This window comes from Alexandromys fortis, unplaced genomic scaffold, assembly GCF_014885135.2.
Source record: "Alexandromys fortis isolate MF-2015 unplaced genomic scaffold, M_Fortis_MF-2015_v1.1 scaffold_269, whole genome shotgun sequence".
Lineage (NCBI taxonomy): Eukaryota > Metazoa > Chordata > Mammalia > Rodentia > Cricetidae > Alexandromys > Alexandromys fortis.
The window spans coordinates 1,378,369-1,397,473 of NW_026068138.1; the positions used below are offsets into that span (position 1 = coordinate 1,378,369).

Here is a 19,105-nt window from a genome sequence, read left to right on the forward strand (position 1 = left end):
TTTTTTTTTTTTTTTTTTTTTTTTTTTTTTTTTTTTTTTTTTTTTTTTTTTTTTGTCTCCTTGCAGAGTATGGCTATAGATAGAGAGATATAGACATATATAGATATATAGATATAAAACATAGCTATTCATATTTACATACAGGCATTAATAAAGTGCAAATGTTATTGGCTGTTGTAAAAATCAATCTCATTTCCTGAGGAGGTGCTAATACAGCTTATGCCATGACAACGTCCAAGGCACAGAATGCTCTCTGTCACTTAGCCCCTGCTGCTCCTGCTGCTGCTGCTGCTGCTGCTGCTGCTGCTGCTGCTGCTGCTGCTGCTGTTTCTGAATATGGAGCAGCTCTCAGGTAAGAAGGGAGCAAGTCTTTGGTTTCCCAGAAGCATCCGTGAGGACAGCATCCAGCTGCCTCTGGTCTTTGGTGAAAGGGCGGCTTCTGGAGGCTTGGTCAAGCCTGCCCAGAAAAAGCTATTTGGTAGTGTTCAGTGAGCCATCTTCTGGAATCTTCTCCTGGGAGCAGCTCCTCCCAGAGAGTCTATCTGGATGCTCCAGCTCACTGAAGCGCTCTGCCACACACTGGGCTGTGAGGCGGGCCTCGGGGTCATGGTCCCAGCACTCTGTCAGCGTCTCACACACGATCTGGATGCCCTGCAGAAGAAGGGAGGGGTTCCAAGGGCATCGTCAGTGGGTGGTCTCCATGGAATTAGCATCAACACATCGTTGTCAAATGATGACCTATCAGAATAGGGTTTAGACTCCCTATGTGGTCATATGTGCACAGATGTGTGCCGAAGGGTGAGGTCAGCTGTCTTCCTTAATCTCTCTCCACCTTAGGTTTTGAAACTTGGTTTCTCATTGAACCCAGAGCTCACTGATCACAGGAATTCTCATTGAACCCCGAGCTCACTGATCACAGGGATTCTTACTGAACCCCGAGCTCACTGATCACAGGAATTCTTACTGAACCCCGAGCTCACTGATCACAGGAATTCTCACTGAACCCCGAGCTCACTGATCACAGGGTTTCCCACTGAACCCCGAGCCCACTGCCTTGGGATCCTTCCGTCACCTCTTCCTCCACACTGTTTCACAGGTGCACACCATGACACCCAGCTATTACATGGGTACCAGGGATCCAAACTCAGGTCCTGACACTCGTTTGTAAACCCTTTCCTAACTGTGCCATCTCTCCAGCATCTCGGGTGCATCCTTGGTAGCATGCATTATAAAGACTGTAAGAAACATATCCATTCCAGGGTCTGAAAGACCCTTGATTCCCACCTTAGGCCTCGGTTCTCTCTTTCCCTTGCCTTTCTCGGCGTCTGGACTTCTACTCTTTCAGAATATAACATGACTGGAACACCGGTACCCTTCTGTTTGAGCAAAGCTGTGCACCCAGGCCCAGATGGAGCAGGCATTGGCCTGGATTCATTTTGTAAAGTCTATATTTGATAGAATGACTCAGAAGTTGCTCCCAGGACTGCCAAGGGTGACCCCATGATGCCCCAGTCACCTCCAATGGCATTAAGCCAGGCTCTTTGACATGGCTATCTTTGTATGCCAAATAAGCTTTGTAGCCCATCCTTCCCAAGACAGCTCCACCCACTGATCCTGAACACCAAGGGGGAAAGGTTGTCCAGTCAGGAAGGGCTCTACCACAGGCTGTATTTCATTCTGCATCATGAAGATTTTTGTTACTATTTCAAGGCCTCTCAGAATATCAGAAGGTAAGTAAATAGTCCGAGACAGAGAAATAAGATCAGCTCCTTCCACGTAGAGAACAACATTGCCCTGGTGACCTCCATACAGGTAAGGCAGATATACCTAACAGTCTTTGTGGAGAGTTGGTACTTGCCTGCCAATCCCAGCCACTTTCACATCTATGGAGCTCCCCCACCCCCAGCTCCTGATGTGGAATTAATTGCATAATTCACCTAACTGATGGTATTGATTGATGGCCCCGCTAAGAGTAGAGTGTTATTGTTGCTATACCAGAAACATTTATTTTGTTCTGACACAGTAATTACAGGCAGTAAATTGAATTAAATATTAAGCATTACCTTGAAATCAATAGGGCAACAAATTTCATTAAGAGAAAAATGTATTATGCAAATTTTTTCCAGAATTTTATCATAATGAGTAACGGCTTCATTATAAGAACTTTACAGGAAAGACCTCAAGAGATGGTGAGTGACATAGTTTCACTAGGACACACCATCCATCCCAGCACCTTCTAATTTCTGTTTGTTTTTTTTTTTTCAAACAATCTTGCATTTTTAGAACTAAAGACAATTTGTCTGAGAGCCTGGTGAAGCCCTTGACCCTGGGGAGCCTGGCTCACCTACTTCCTGATCACAAGGCTGGCTCTGGGCCGGGGCTGGCTCCCAGCACACTTCCTGCTCTATTCGTCTTCCTGATTATGCCTGGCTTGCTGTTTCTGGTTCTCACTTGAATTCCCCATGGCTTTAGGCAAACCTACACACCCATGGCCAGCGAGGATAAAGGACTTTATCCATGAGAACAGTGAAAGGTTCTGCTGTGTGGAAAAGCATCATTTCCCAGAGAGATAGGAAAACAGCTCTTTCTTCACCAGGGCTCTTCCTCGGGTGCACCCCACATGTGGTCAACTGTCTCTCACTCACAACCTAATCTTCCTTCCCCTCTCCTCCAGCTTCTGGTACGAGTAGCCTTAACTTCCAGTTCTTCGGAAGGAGTGACAGAGAGCTGTGTAGATGTCACTCAGCTGGCTGGCCTCCTCATCCTTTTTCACCAGCAAGCTTCTCTTCATTGATTTCCTGGCCTCCATCATGGTGGCCAGTTTCCTACTTCCCAAGCATGCGCACACGGGCTCTCCTCTCACCTCCATGCACAGCCAGCAGATACAAGGACACTGGCTACCTGACTACCCTGCTTGCTTCCAACTGCTAAGTATTTCTCTGTGAAGTTGAAGAACTCCAGCAGAACAAAGTCAGAATGAGAGGGAATGAGATATAGGTTCCCGGTGTGAAGACACAGGAGTAGACAGCAGACATAGCTAGCAAAATATCTTAACCCTGAATCAAGAGGGCTTAGGAAAGGTGACCAGTGCCTACAGCAGTCCTCGGAGAGCTCTCTGTGAATGCTGTATACGCCCGGTGATGGCAATTTAGGAAAACAGGTCATCCACTTATACTGAAAATTTCCTTAGGAACACAAACCAAACAGGGTTACAGAAAACCAAGGGCCCTGCACTCAGAGTTAAGCTCCATCACCCAGAATTCTCTGCTGCCTGAAAGCAGACTTCTCTGCATGGCCCTTCTGGCCCTTCAGAGTCAGCCCTGCTTACCTGGTGGTTGAGCCAGAAGCTTGGGATTTCAGGCCGTCCTCGGTCTCTCAGCACGTTGTCCTTCATGCTCTCCACGCAAGGGTGCTCCCTGACCTTGGAACCAAATGGGGGTTCGTAATCTTTCACCTCTGTGAAGAAAACAGACAGACACCGTTGAGCACAGGGCAGCACATGGCCGAGAGAAGGGTGCTTGGTGAGCGCCTGGAAGGATAATACAAGGAATACAGAGGCAGAATGGGCCTGCCATTGCTAGAACACTTTGGATGAGATGGGTTAAAACAAGAAGGAAGGGGGTGGTGGAAGAATGCTGGGAAGTAGCCCACTGGTGATGGATTGGTCCTCATGCCTCATGCTAACAAGGCAGATGGGGACCCAGCTTTCCCATCAACGCAGGCATGCTCAATGAGGGCTAGTGCATCTTAGGAAGGAAACAGGTTCTTCAGAGGTGGAAAAACTTTACTTATCTTGGGCTGGAGAGAGAGAGAGAGCTCAGCAGTTAAGAGTGTGCCCCTCTAGGAGACCAGAGTTTAGAGAGCTCAGCAGTTAAAAGTGTGCCCCTCTAGGAGACCAGAGTTTGGCTCCCAGTACCCAAGTCAGGTGTGTTACAACTACCTCTTACTACAGCTCCAGGGGGATCTGATGCCCTCTTCTGGCCTTTGTAGGCACTGCATTCCTGTGCCCGCATCCATACACAGACACACATAGTTTAAAAAATAAAAATAAAATCTTTTTAAAAATCCAAATGTTTCACAAAGCCTTTGGTCCTCCATAGACCCACAGTATACAAACAAATTCAATAAAATGTGTAAAACTTCTTGGGGATGTTAACTCTACAAAGTCATACAATTTGAAAGATGTTACAACCTGGAGTGTTCCTGAAGACACTAGAAAAGGAAATAAATCAGATACTAAAAGGCAAATATTATGTGGTCCCATGTCATGCTTCTCCAACAGTCACACTGGAGATTAACCACCATCTAGAGGCACCAAGAGGGAGAAATAAGGAGAACCAGGTGGGACCTCCAGGGTCGGCTGGGGAAAATTCTTCCCTAATAAATCTCATGGATGAACACACTGATGCCTCGAGGGCTTGACTGGAGAGCGTGTCTGTTATCAGAGCCAGCTTGAAGCTGCTGCAGTCCTACAAGCATCATCCAGCACTTGGGAGGCTGACGCATGAGGGCCAAGAGATCAGGGCCAGCCTGGGATACATAGGGAAACCCTATCTATAACAAGACCAAACATGCCAGGGGGCTGGGGACATAGCTCAGTGGTAGAGTACTTGCCTAGCATGCACAGGGTCCTGGGATCAAACTCAATCCCCAACAACATGAAAGAAAGTAAGTGTGTGTGTGTGTGTGTGTGTGTGCGCGCGTGCGTGAGAGAGACAGATAGAGAGAGAGAGAGAGAGAGAGAGAGAGAGAGAGAGAGAGAGAGAGAGGAGAGCGCTGGGCTACATTCCACATTTTCCTCCAAAATATGCAGGGTCTTTGACCTTTAACTTCAAGATTATTTTCCTTAATGAGCAAAAATTTCAGTAATCTGCCTCCTTCTGTGCTAAAAATTGAAGATGTTTTCACGGCAAAATGGAATTTAAAAGAGGAATAGCCTGTTTTATTTTTCTCTTTCATTTCCCCAGAAGTGCATTTATCATTAACAGCCTCACCCCAGCAGAAAAGTTGTCAGGATCTTATTTTATCATTTTATGTGCTGGCTGATTTTTAAAAATAATACTCTTACCTATGCTTTGAAATGTGCATACATTTATAGACTGTGTTCTGACCATACCTATCCACTGCCACCTCCGCCCAACTCTCCCAGGGACCCCACTCTATCCTTAACCTTATGTTCTCCTTCTTTGTTATCAATCCCCCCAGGGTATGTTTTTGTAGCTCATTTTCATAGATTTTTTTATTTTCTTATAGTATATTTTAGAAGGCAACTGAATTTATGACATTGAGATGAACACAAGCCCCTTCTGTCCCCTTTTGACTTCAAACATCCCAAGAATTCATCTACACTAGTTTTAGGGCAAATTCTGAGATCTGACTTGTGGGGTACCACACACCCTGTCTTTTTCCCATTCCTCATCCTCTATCAGAGTGGTGAGGTCCTGAGAGGCTCAAGACTCAGATGGGATTTTATGTCTTCCTCTGCTTGGTGCTTTCAATCTTGCTTTATACGCAGTGGGCATCCAGTGCAAATACAAACTGGGATGATTTCAAGCAAAAGCCAGAGCTGGGAGGGTCAGAGCCAGCTCCAGATGAGACACCACGCTCATCACCATCTTCCTACGGACTGAATGGAGTGACCTGAGGGACCGCCATCTCCCCTACAGCATCTCACGGTCCAATCCAACCAAACAGCACATTTCCCTGTTGCACTATACCAAGAAAGAAGTTGCATTAGATACTGTATTGGGTCACAGACTCTCCGTTCCTAACCCTTTGGCTGCGGTTGCTGTTGCGTCTTTTGCCTGACCAGACACCTTTACCAAGTCAGGAACTCCAGAGCAGCTCAAGTGTTGCTGAGTAGGAAATGGGATCCAATATCTACAGTTCACCCACAAGAAGAGTGAGGCTGAGCTGGGTTGTAATAGTGCAGGCCTTTAATCCCAGCACTCCTGAAGGCAGAGGCAGGTGCAGGGACAAGAGCATAGGCAGAGGCAATACTCTGAGTTTGAAGTCAGTTTGGCTTACAGAGTGAGTTTCTGGACAGCCAGGGCTACACAGAGAAACTCTGTCTCAAAAAAAAAAAAAATGAAACAAGAAGAAGAAGGAGGAGAAGAAAAAAGGAGGAGAAGGAAGAAGAGAAGGTGGAAGGAGGAGGAAGAAGAAGAAGAGGAGGAAGAGGAAGAGGAAAGAGAAGGAGAAGGAGAAGAAGGCAAAGGTTTCAAACAGAGCTGCTCTTGGTGACTCAGGGACCCTGCAGACTGGCTTTGTCTTGCTAAGGCTTTATACATTTTCTTCTCTCCAGCTAGCATTTCACAAAGTGCTCCCCAATCCTACCCAGAGCTAGCACCACTATGGAATACCCCACCCACTGAGACCCTGACAAATGTCTCTACCAAGGGCCCTCAGGAAGGGCTCTTCAGGGTGTGCTGGATGCAGACAGTTGGTAGTGTCTAAACAAGCTATGGAGAAATTACCCATTAAAAAGAAATCCCCTTCACTGTTGTGATTCCCCTACAGCGCAGCCAAACACTTGTGCATTCTGGCTTTGGGAAAGGTGGGGCAGTGGTAGGGCCCGAGGTACAGAAAGAACAAGACAGTCTCAGTCCTTGACCACAGTCAGCAGGGGAGGGCGGGGTTGGCATGGCACCAGTGCACTGTTTACTCAGCTTCCTCTTTGTGGGACCCGGGGTGCTCAGACTAAAACAGATGCCTCTACCACCGTGAAACTGGCCCATCCTGAGGGCTCTCGGGCAGAATGCCCTGTGTCCCCACACCATCCAGAACACGCCTCCTCTAAGAGACCTCGGTCTTCCCGCTGTGCAGACTTTTCTCTTCCTCCCCTCTCCCTGCAGCCCAGGCTGAGGACCAGTTGCTGCCCTTCCTTGCTCTCAGGAAGTCCCCCAGCTCCTCTGCAGGGAGACAGCCTGTCTTTCTCCGTCTCACCGCAGACCCGTTCCCCCAGACAGCATTGGGATCTCTTTGACCATCAGCATCTGGCCCACAGCTGTTGTGGCTGTCGTTTACTTTCCTAATGGTGCTCCTTGGAGTCCACTCAAAGCAAATGGTTTCCATCCTGGTCTTCCTGAAGTTTCTCCAAGCCTCCTTCCCTTTCCTTTCTGCTTGGCCCATTGTTAAGTCAGTGCTTCTTCAAGAAGGAGCTATCTGTGTTAAACCCTTGCTCACTGGCCGCTGTGCCAGCTTCTGTTCAGAGGCCCAGGTGGCCAGGGTTTAAATTGGTTTGCACATGGGTCAGTTCTGGCTGGGGATGAACACATGTGGTGCCTGCCGTATTCCCCAAAGGGGGCCTTAGACACCTCCCCCATCCGCCTCCCACACACCATAGTGCAAACACTTGCCCAGACCCAAAGCCAACTGCTTGGCCTGGGACAGAGGCTCTTTGTAAAAGAAAGCCAATCTCAGGTCTGTCCTTGCCCAGTTGAGGTCTCCAGCCTTCTCTCCATTATAAAGCAGTAGGCATCAACTGCCCTTCCATCTTGTTCTCCTTAAACAACTCAGTGTGTCCTTCTCATTTTTCTTATGTCTTCTTTGAGATGCTCCAGGTATCTGAAGCACCCGTCCTAACAGCGTTATCTGACCCTGCATCTGCTTTAATTTTCCACCCGTACCTTGCTTGACACCAGATCTGCAGCTGATCTATCCCAGCTTCGCTCCTTTTGAGACTCATTCCCTTGGGCAGATGGAGCCTTCGGACCCGCCACTCTCACCAGGTGTAGTGACTTTCCTGATATTCCAGTCCCAGGGAGGTTGAGCCGAGGAAGCTGAGAGTGTGAGCTTCCTAACAAGGTCCTGCCCCCGAGATAGGAATGAACTCCTGTTCCCTAGCAGGGAGAAGAGGGCCTGGACACAGGAGTCACTCCTCAGATAGCATCTGAGTAAGTGGATGAACGGGTGGGTGAAGGAATGAATGAACAACGCTACCCTTGGAGAAAGCAGGATCAAAAAGTAAGATTTTAAGGCATCCCTGCACAGAGATTAACAGCCTTGACTTAACACTGGCATCTGGGGGCTGAGGACTGTCAGCAAAATGCTTGCCTAGCAAACACAGGGACCTGGATTCCATCACAAGAAACCCTAATTACGAAACCCAGGTGTGGCAGCACATGCCTGGCATTCCAGAGGAGGTGGAGGAGGCAGGTGCATACCATACCTAGGGCTGGCTCATCAGTCAGTCTGGCCTACTTGGCAAGTTTTAGGGAAATAAGACATCCTGTCTCAAAAAAAAAAAAAAAAAAAAAGACCTTGCCTGAGAACAGGTTGACCTCTGAACACACACACACGTACACAGACACAGCTACAAATGCACATAAGCTCACACAGACATACATGCATGTGCACACACACACTCTCTCACACACATGCACACAGACACATACAGATGCACATGCACACGCTCTCTCACATACTCACTCTCTGTCTCACACACACATGCACTCACATACACACACATGCATACAAGCTCACACATTGAGAAACACATGCACACTCCCTCTCACAGTCACTCTGTCTTTCTCTCACACACGCATGAACACAGACATATATGTATACAAGCCCACACATACACAGACACTGATGTACACGTGTGCATGCACGCACGCACACACACACTACACTCAGGGATTCTTCAAAGGAGACAAGAAAATTCAGAGATGCAGACTTTCAGAACTGCGGCTCCTGAGGAGTCCCGCCCACCTCATCCAGTATGTCTGAAGAGCAGTGCCTCAGTGCACTCCAAGCAGGGGATGCTGGCCCCCATATAGGACTCTGGGTATTCATGTTCCCCATTCTCCACCAATCAGGAGGGAGAAGGCCTGTGGCTACACAGCTCCTGGCTTCGTGGCTGTCCTACCCCTGGAAACTGGTTTTCTCATCTGTGCGGGAAAGCTGACTGAAGCATGTCCCAGATGTGATTCTGGTGGGTTCAGTGCACTGATGGATGAAGTGACGGTCTTGGCGATAGGGTCTGGGATTCCTCCAGGGCTCACTTAACCTGGACCAAACCTCCTTCCTTTTCAGAGCACTCTTCACTTACTGTGATGGTCTGGGGAGCTCTGGGCTAGGACTGCACGCTAAAGGAAGCTTAGGTTTGGCTTTAGAAGGAACTCTGTATCATCTGTTTACATGCTCTTCCTGGTAACACCGAGGGTAACATCGTGGGATAACATAGCAATCTCTGGTTGCTGTACTCAGGAAACATTCTGCATTGCCCTTTAAGTTTACTCAATATTATTATTGTGGGAGTGAGTGGAAACGGGAGAATCAGGGGTGGGAAGCTACCATCAAACAAAGCAATGCCAGGAGGGGTTCCTTTCAGTTCTTGCCTGTTTTTACCACAAAGGCTGTAAAGGGCTTTCCTGAGATGAGCCGAAGAAAATGGATCCTGGTTCCTTCCACAGGGAAACTTGTTTACCCCATAGCTTTTTTTAGAACCCATAAAAGTTGGTGAGCTTAGCTCCACCTCACAACCTCAGTTCTTCTCCACTCAGCAAATATCAACAGGAAGGGGCTCTCGTCAGTGACGACATTGCAAGCAGAGCGCACCAGAGCCTTAGACTGGCTGCCTTGTCAGAACTGGAGACCAGACATGATCTCAGGGGTTGTTTACAGGAGCAAACACGACTCGGAGCACGGGAGAAGACACTGCTAGCCAGGTAAATTGATTCTGTTGGGGACAGCGCTGTTTTTGATGTGACTTCTTATCAATTTACAGAGTTGGTCATTTTGGAGCCGAAAAAGCATTCAAGCAGAAAATCATTTATGATAGTTGGGAGCTGATTAAACAATATAACTGTGAGGAAAACACACACACACACACACACACACACAGCTAGTTTTAGAAGTATGGCCGGAAACAGGAGAGAAGTGTACCGACCAGATAGGAATCACCATCTCCACAACGGCCAGAGAACTAGATGACAGTGGCTCAACAAGGGATGAAGAGGAGGTGACCTAGATCCTTCTTGGGGTTCTGGGGAGCCAAACATCTTCTGCAAGGGATGAAGACTCAGAACTAGCAATGGGTCCGGTTGGAAGGGCCTTGGGCAATACATCAGCAAGTTTGGACGAGTAACTAAAGAGGTCGCTGTTTGAGCAACGAAATAAACGATGCCATTATTGGACATCCACAGAAAGAAAGAAATACCCATTGTCCCCAGCTGACAGAAATGCACAAATAATGACTAAATAACAATGGACTGTGAGAGGAAGGGTAGGGATTCTCTCGGAGTTAGATACCTACTCATTACAAGGGGTAAGAAAAACAAACATTTGCATGAGGCAAACATCGCCGAGATGGTCCTTTTAGGTGGGAATTCTCCGTCCATCCTCAAATTAACAGGTGAGACCATAAACAAGCCAGAGTCTCTTTCCCTGATGAACGCTCATTACAGGCTGGAAAACAGCATCTCTACAGAGGGGAACCTGGCAGTCAGACCTCCTAGGCGACAGCAGCGAGCCTGTCCTTGGTTTCATGTGCAGGGGAGTTACCACAGTGTCTGCGGTGTTCTTATTCCAGACACACAGCATCTCAATCTAACGACGAGAAGACACCAGCAAAGCCCAAAGTGGGAGCCAGGCTCTGAGGTGCTCATTTCAGCTTCACAAGTGCCAAGGTCATGGAAGACGACAAAAGCACATGAGTTAGACCCACGTGAATCCTAACCCGAGTCTTCTTTCAGAAGAGCACCTTACTGGTGACCCAGAAGTATAAGTGAGGTCTGTGGGCAACCTGGAGCACTGCACCAATGTTAACGTCCTGGCTTTAATGCAGTTAGATCGTTCTTTGTCTTTTGGATTTAGGCAAAGCTTAAAACTGGATTAAAGGTGGATGGGTGGGCTGGCATCTCTGCATCTGTGTTATTGTTGTAACAATGGTTTATCAGTGTCTGTGTTGAGGACAGAATCATCTCTGCGGTCCAGGCTGGTCTGTAAGTTAATACATAGCCCAGACTGATATAGAACCTGCTTCAGTCTTCCTGCTTTAGCATCATGAGTGCTGGGATTACACCTCTAGATCTCTGTGTTAATCTTATTTTTATTTAATTTTGTGTATCTGTGTGTGTGTGTGTGTGTGTGTGTGTGTGTGTGTGTGTGTTTAGGCTAGAGGTTGACATTGCTGTTTATGTTTTCAGACAGGGTCTCTCACTCAGCCTGAAGCTGAAGCGAACTGATTTGTGTCAACTGCCTAGCCATGGAGCCTCAGGCATCCTCCTGTGTCTGCCTTCCCAGCACTAGGATGATAGCCGTCCTCCACAAACCCATCTTTTCCATGGGTGCCGAGGATCTGAACTCATGCCCTCACATTTGTGTAGTAAGATTTTAGTGATTAAGCCACCTCCTTGGCCCTCTGTGTTCTTCTTGACTCTATTTGGTAAGTTTAATATTATTATAAAACAAAAAGGCAAAAAGAATGAAGCCAAGCTTGAGTTCATCTGGACAAGGCTGAAGGGTACTCATTTTGCAGGTGAGACCTGTAGAAGTTACTGAATGGAGAGAAGTCTTACGGGTTAGCTACCTTCCTTATTAAGTGTTCCTGGAGTTTTAAAACCCAAACAGACATATCAACCCACCTTGCTTAGTTTTGTGAAAAAGAAGTCATGTCTACAAGAGCAAATATTCAGTCAAGTATTTTCTCAGTCCTTTAAACCCAAATGAGAAGAAATAAAATGCAGATGCCCGTCTGACTATATCCCTTTAGGTCAATAGAAGTCATTCTTATTCCTGTTTCTATTGACCACCTCCTGCAAGATATTAACTCATCTGCAGAGAGAAACATAATTCCCTCGAGCTGTATGGAAAGGCTTCTGTTCCCAGTGTGCTTCTTCACTGGGACACCTCGGTGATTCAGAATAATCCTAGACCTGTGCACTCATGAGCTCAGATGCCTCCCAGTGGAGTCCTCTGCTCTGTGCTGAACCCTGGGACTGTGCTGGAAACAGACACCATTATGTCATCCGGAATGGGGACCCAATTACATACCTCCCACCGCATTGCAACGGGATGTCATTTCCCAGAGTACCAGAGCCATAGAGTAGACATCTGTCTGCTTGAAGGACTCCACGTTTTCCAAATTCATCCTGGACTCTAGAACTTCAGGGGCCATGTATCTTGCAGTTCCCACCTTTTAAGACAAAAACAAAAACACAGAATGAAGCTCATAATTGAACTTCAATTTTGAGTGAATTTGTCACAGGGGATTTGAGCTTGGATTTCACATATACAGATGTTTTAGTTTGTTTATAGAGGTTTCTTCCTTTTAGATAACTTCATACATGTATATGATGTATTTTGATCAAATTCACCCCCATTATCTGTAGATGTAACTAAGGAAGTCCACAAGAGCCTGGAATCAAGGATAACAAGTATTATTGGTTTGGGAAGAAAACTCACAATAAGAGTAGAGAGCCGCGGTCCTCTGTGGGGACCGGAAGCTGTGAACCGAACTCCAATCATCAACCACGAGAAAGCAAGGGGCTCTCATGCTTCCTGTTTGTGCTTACAGTACCTCGGACCATGCCCTTATGTGCTGGTATCCAAGAGGCTATTGGCTGAATGAATTCCCACAACAATGATCTTCTCTTATTTCCTGTCCACTTCTTGAATCCCCTCTTGCTAACAAGTCCCATATCTACTTCCATGTCTTTTTGAAATGATCCATTGCATTTGATTAGTGTTACTCATAAAAACATGAGTGGGGGCTTTCTGGGATCAGGGTAACTATAGGTGGCTGTACCACTGAAGACACGTGACTCCTCTCCTTCCTCCCCAGCAACCATCCACTGGCAACAGCTCTTCAGCTGGAGGTGGGGTGGGGTACTTTCTTCCTAGCCCTCCCCATTCCTTCCTTCTTTCCTTTTTTTTCCTTCCTGCCTTTTACTACTGATAAAATTTTAAAATTATGAAAAGACTGGGATGATTATAACTGGTATAGGGTTGGGGGTTAGGGTGGAAATTATGTAGGCTCAGGGATCTTCTTTGAAATAAAAAGGGGAATTGGATGGGATAATAAGTAGATTAGTGTGAGCCTATTCACACTAATAATAATAATAATAATAGTAACAGAGTGAATACTTGTGAGCTATTATTTGTAGACAGTTTACATTGGTATAGATTCTTGTATATTGATATGAATTCAAATTATATTTGTTATATTGCACATGCTCCTATTTCTGTTTACAATATATGTACACCTATGCAAAGTTACTTTGTCATATTGTATACATGCATGTTTCTACCTCTGACTAAGATATTTTGTATATTGACACAATTTTATATATCTAACATATATTTATCATATTGCACTGTACATTTCTATCTCTGATCAAGATACTTATATACTGCTTACATTTTGAGGTCATTGTACTCATTTGCTGCATAGTTGCTTAAAGATTGTTTAATATTCTAATATGAAGTCTTAGTCTTTAAGCTATATAGGTATTAAGTATTATAGGTCAATTAGCCCCTCCTGTATGCCTGTCTGCCTGCCTCCCTCCCTCCCTTCCTCCCTCTATTCCTTCCTTTATTTTTTTTGACATGGTTTCATGTAGCCCCAAGCTGGCCTCATCCTGTGTAGCTGGTGATTTCCTTGAACCACCAATCCTCCTACCTCGATTTCCAGAGTGCTGAGAGAACATACCACACCCACTTTTTGGTGACGCTAGGAATCAAACTCAGGGCTTCATGCACACTAGGCAAGCGGTTTGCTGATTGAGTTACAGCCCTGTGCAGATTCTCTTTAAAAAAAAAAAATCATAGTGCTGTTTTAAATGATGAGAATTACACAGGCAGGCAGAACACATACTATTATTTTCTCTCTGAAAGCTCTTCAAAGACTAAACAAAACATGCTCAAACAAGTATCCCAACCCAGAGCCACTAACGTGACTGCATACGCCATCCTGCTATTGAGTATTCTTACAGATAACCTCAAGGGCCATAGCTATGATATTTTAGATGCTTATATATTTCTAAAGATTTATTTAGTTTTATTTTATGCGGCGAGTGTTCGGCCTGCGCCACATGTGCCTACAGAGGCCAGGGGAGGACTTCAGATGCCCTGGAATTGGTGTCACGGACTGTTGTGAGCTGCCCTCTTGGTGCTAGGAAGAAAGCCCAGGCTCTCTGGAGAGACTGAGGATCAGAGTCCGTGAAAGGCAGACAAACAGGGAGGAGGGCTATGACTAGGTAATAAAGGTGGTGAATTTCCAAATCGGCTGACTTCTTCTTCACCCTGGGGACCTAATACAAAATACTGGCAGCTTAAAACAAGAGCCTCATGGGCTTTTTTTTTTTTCTCCCACCAGTAGGTCTCTGGATGGAGGGTCACCCAAGTTCAAGGCCTGGTCAGGACATTCTGTATGACATTTGAGCCAATCAGCCATTCTAACTTTCTTCAAACTGAGCAATGCTAAATTAGGGAAGGAAGAGCCGTCAGAGAAGATAAAACCCCCAGTCCTCGAGAAGATGCTGGATTCTCAGTTTCCACATCCCCCCGTGTTCTGCAGCCCCCTTTCTGTGTGTCTGCTGCATGTCTGTGTCTCTTCAATCCAACATACACTTTCCTTCAATTGCTGATTCTTACCATTTCTGTTTGCTGATGTTCTGTCCCTTTTTGCTGTTATTTGCAATTTTTCCACTGCCACCTTTCACCCTTGAGGGTTTTTTTTTTTTCTTACCTTTTAATTCTTTAACTGGCAGAAAAAGGAACCTGGTCAAAACCCCTAGATTAACACTCTCTAAGAGCAGCAAGTGCCCTTAGCTGCTAAGTCATCCTCCAACCCCTTACATGTTTATTTTTGGTTTTGCAAATTAGATTTTTTTTTTCATTTTTGAAACTTTAAGACTCTTGATGAAAATAATTGTCACCCATATGGGTCACTTAAGGACCATTTAATTTTAATTTACCCCATGGCCTCTATGACATAATTTCATAAATCTCTGCTAAATTAAAGCCATATGAAAAGACCAAATCATACAATAATTTCTATGAATGTGATGTGTAGCTATATTCTGGTTATTTAGGCCTGTGATCAGTTTTATGATTGACATTAAACAAACACAGGGCTGCAGGAAAAAGGGAAAGCCATTTCTGAGGGAAGGTTTTCAAATGGAAATGTTTGATATCGCAGCGTATGAGTTCATCCATCCATCACTTTCATACACAGGTCAAATAATTAATGCCATTTGTTTCAAAGAATAGTTCGTATCGGCCTATTTTCCTTTTTAACAGAGCGCTCTGTGAGTCACCGCCCTGACATACTGACTTGTTTGTGTCTCAGCAAGATGACCTCCGTCCTGCACATGCTGCTATGGGCAGAGCCCTGACAAGGCAGGAACCTCACAAGCGCGGTTCATTCTGAGGAGGGTTTTAGAGTGTGCTTGTTAGCCAGCTACAGAGAGCTTCAGTGCTCATGATAGAGCCACGGTGTTAGTCATCAGCCGTCACCTGGGAAGGATATCATCCGAATGTGCCTTCCTCAAAGGGTTTCCATTTGGATCTGAGACAATGCCTCAAAAATGGAATCCTTGGGCTGGGAAGACGGCTCAGTGAGTAAAGCGCTTGCCAGACCAGCAAGAGGATATCAATTCAGTCCCCAGAATCCATGCTACAGGTGGATATGATGGCACACCCTTGTGATTCTACCACTGCATGGAGGTGGAGCGGAGACAGGAGGCTCCCTAGAGCTATCTATCCATCCAGCCCAGCCAAATTGGTGAGCTTCAGTGTCAGTAAATGACCTTGTCTCCCCAAACAAGGTGAGTAGCAATGGAGGAATAGATCTGGACTCCATACACAATCCGTTTGTATGTGCACTGACATATACGTGTACCTGCACACACACACACGCACACACACACACACACACACGCACACACACACACACACACACGCACACACACACACCACAGAATAACAGACTGACAGATGGACAGACAGACAAATAGAACTGTTCACTCCTTCGACAAATACTTATTGGTCACTTTCACTGCCTGGCATCATGCTGGGTATCTTTGGTAGCCTCGTAAGTGTGGATCTGAACTTAAAGGTCTCCTTCTAGAATCTAGAACCAGTATAACCACTAAGACTAAACAGCAGAAAAGATCTAGTACAACCATATGAGAGGAAAAGTTAGAGGTAAGATGTCAATAGTTCCTGAAAGAAAGACAACCGTTTGCAAATGGAAGGGGAATGGGGAGCGAGCAACAGTTGACTCAGGTTAGGAAGGATCTGAAGACAGAGTTGGAAAAACGCTATCTATTAACGAAAGTGACCTAGTCGAGAGACTGTGGGATGGTGGGGACTGATGGGTACTAACATGCTAATTTTCTAGATCCCTTTAATAAATCCCACGATGTAGAGCTCCTTGAGACAAGAGGCCAGGTGTGTGGGTCAAGAGGGGAGGTGAAAATAGCCAAGTGATGTGGTCAGCCTGGGTTGACATACATGCACACATGTGTGTGGGACATACATGCACAGTTGAGTTTTATTGAGATGTAAGGGACGAGAAGACGGCATCTACAGGAAAATGGATGGACCTGGAGGGCATCGTGTGAAGTGAAATAAGGCAGGCTCAGGAAGCCATACTGAGTGTTGTCTATCCTGTGTGGGATTTAGAGGAAGAGATGGAAATGGAAGTAAGGGGTGGGGGCCATTTAGAGACATGGGGGGAGAAAGAAGGCAGAGAAGAAAAGGGGGAATAGGAAGAGATTCACCCAAGACATTGTTTGAAGTTCTTTATATGCATGGATGGAAATGTCACAATGAAGTGCATTACTTAGAATAACTTATTTATAGTATACTAATGAGCATATTGAATGAGGAGCCGGGAGATGGCTCAGTGGATCAAGTGCTCATTGCATAAGCATGAGGACCTGAGTTCGGCTCTCCAGTACCCATGTAAAAGCCAGGCACACTGGCGTACCTGTAATCCCAGTGCCTCTGGGTTGGGGTGGGGTTGAAGGAGCAGGACTCACCAATTTTAGCAATCAGTGAATTCTGAGCTCAGTAAGACACCGTGTCTCAAAAAGTAAGGTGGAAAGCAATGAAGAAAAGACACCTGATGTCAACCTCTGATAGACACACATGCATGCTTGGGTGAGCGCACGTGTGCAGATGAGTATGTGTGTGTATGCACATGTGCACATGCATGCACGTGCTCTCTCTCTCTCTCTCTCTCTCACACACACACACACTCACGCCTCTCTAATTGAAAAATTTCAGGGAGGAAATGTGGGAACTACTTCAGCCAACAGCCATTAAGATACCACCCACTTAGGGTGTGGTCTCATGTATTGTAAGTGCAGACAGAAAGCATGTGCAGCCCTCTTTCCTGCTGGATTCGGTTCCAGTTCCCAGCACACTCAGAGGACTGCAGATCACTACCCTTATTGTGAGTTTATCCCCAAATAAACAAACCTTTGCTATATTCCACTCTGGGCTATTGTGGAACTCTTGGGTACGACTACAGGAAATAAAAGAAAAAGGTAGAGGTGAGGCCAAGCGTGGGCTTAGGGTCTGGAGCGGCAGCTCGCACTTACCTGCCCACTGTTGGCCAAGTCATCCACAGACAGAGTAGGGTCCAGACGCAGGGACAGCCCGAAGTCACACAGGCAACAAGTCAAATCATTCTTCACGAGGATGTTTGAGCTCTTGAGGTCCCTGTGGACGATGGGCATCTTCGGCCTCCCACATGGAGTGTGGTCACTGTGGAGATGGGCGATGCCCCTGGCCAGGGAGCTGCCCAGCTTCCGCAGGTCCTCCCAGCTGATGACATGCCTGGTGAGGTATTCCTGCAGGTTGCCCTTGGCGTGGAAGGCTGTGATCAGCCAGTACTGCTTTCCCAGCTCCGTCTTCCGCTCCTCAGCAGTCAGGAACTGCAGGATGTTCTCGTGTTTCAGGTTGATGTCTGAGAAGATGTCCTTTTCCGTTTTCCATGACGTGTACTCCTCATAGGGAAAGATCTTGACGGCCACAGTCTCGAACTGCTCCGAGGTGTTCTGCTTCAGCTTGGCCTTGTAGACCTCGGCGAAGCGGCCCTTCCCCACCAGCGTGTCCAGCTCAATGGGTAGCAGTTCCGTGTTGTGGTTGATGTTGTTGGCACACGTAGAGCTGATGTCCGAACGGTCGTCCTCCAGGATGATGGCGCAGTTGTCGCTGAACTCCATGAGCTTCCGGGGCTTGCTGCTCTCCCAGGACGGGCTCAGGTTCTGCTGCCGGTGGACACGGTAGCAGTAGAAGATGATGATCACGGCTATGGCAATCCCCAGTGGAGGCAGGAGGCTGACACCAGTCACTTGGATAATGACCAGGAACAGGTCAGGATTGCTGGCGGTGTATTCTGATGGAGAGAGAAGGCGGGAGAGACTGATTAGGTTTGGAAAGTGTGAGCCACCAGGAAGCAAGTCTAAAACCATGTACTTGTACACAGTGGCATCGAACTGTGTCCATGGATACTAGATAGTGATTCTTGGCAGGGATGCTACATACTAGCACACCATCCATGTCCTTCCCAAGGTGAAACAAATCAGATCAAGGACACCGTATCAACCAAAGTTTGATACATAAGACATTGTTAGATAATACCGGCTCCAGGTCTCTTCTTCATCAGCAATCACGCACATGGATGTGGGAGACGAACTGAGAAGATGGCTCTGTTGATAAAGTGTCTGCCTTGCACATGAGGACCTGCACTAAACCCCCAGAGCCCATATAAAAATTCAGAAGCTTGTAATTCCAGATTTGGAGAAGTGGAGGCAGGTGCATCTCCGAGGCTCACTTGTCAGCCAGACTAGCTAAATCAGTGAGGCTCGGGTTAAGTGAGAGACCCTGTCACAAATAGGGTACATGTCATTCCTAAGAAATCCACTAGCATCCACATGCATACATTAGCACACCCGTGTTCCTTGCAGACATAAACACAAATCTGTGTATGAACACACACGCACGTGCACACACACACTCACACACACACAGATATCATGCTGGCATAACATAACAGACTTCCAAAAGATCCTTTCTTTCTATGCTTTTCCTTACCCCTAAGGCATAGAGCTGATGGTTCAGGGTAGCCCAAGCAAAGCAGGAGCAG

At 46.5% G+C, this 19,105-nt stretch overlaps 1 protein-coding gene across 2 annotated transcripts in view; it reads right to left on the reverse strand.

The window, feature by feature from the left end:
- The window catches only part of Tgfbr2 (transforming growth factor beta receptor 2), an 89,559-nt gene that overhangs the window by 2,274 nt on the left and 68,180 nt on the right, over nucleotides 1-19,105 (reverse strand). For both annotated transcript variants that reach the window (XM_050126560.1, XM_050126561.1), the window contains 4 exons: nucleotides 17,556-18,355; nucleotides 11,998-12,139; nucleotides 3,329-3,456; nucleotides 1-651 (listed from right to left, as the gene is read on the reverse strand). The exon at nucleotides 1-651 is cut by the window's left edge and continues 2,274 nt beyond it. In XM_050126560.1, the coding sequence (XP_049982517.1) occupies nucleotides 472-651; nucleotides 3,329-3,456; nucleotides 11,998-12,139; nucleotides 17,556-18,355 (1,250 nt within the window). In that variant the 3' untranslated portion in view covers nucleotides 1-471. The remainder of the gene's footprint in view (nucleotides 652-3,328; nucleotides 3,457-11,997; nucleotides 12,140-17,555; nucleotides 18,356-19,105) is intronic.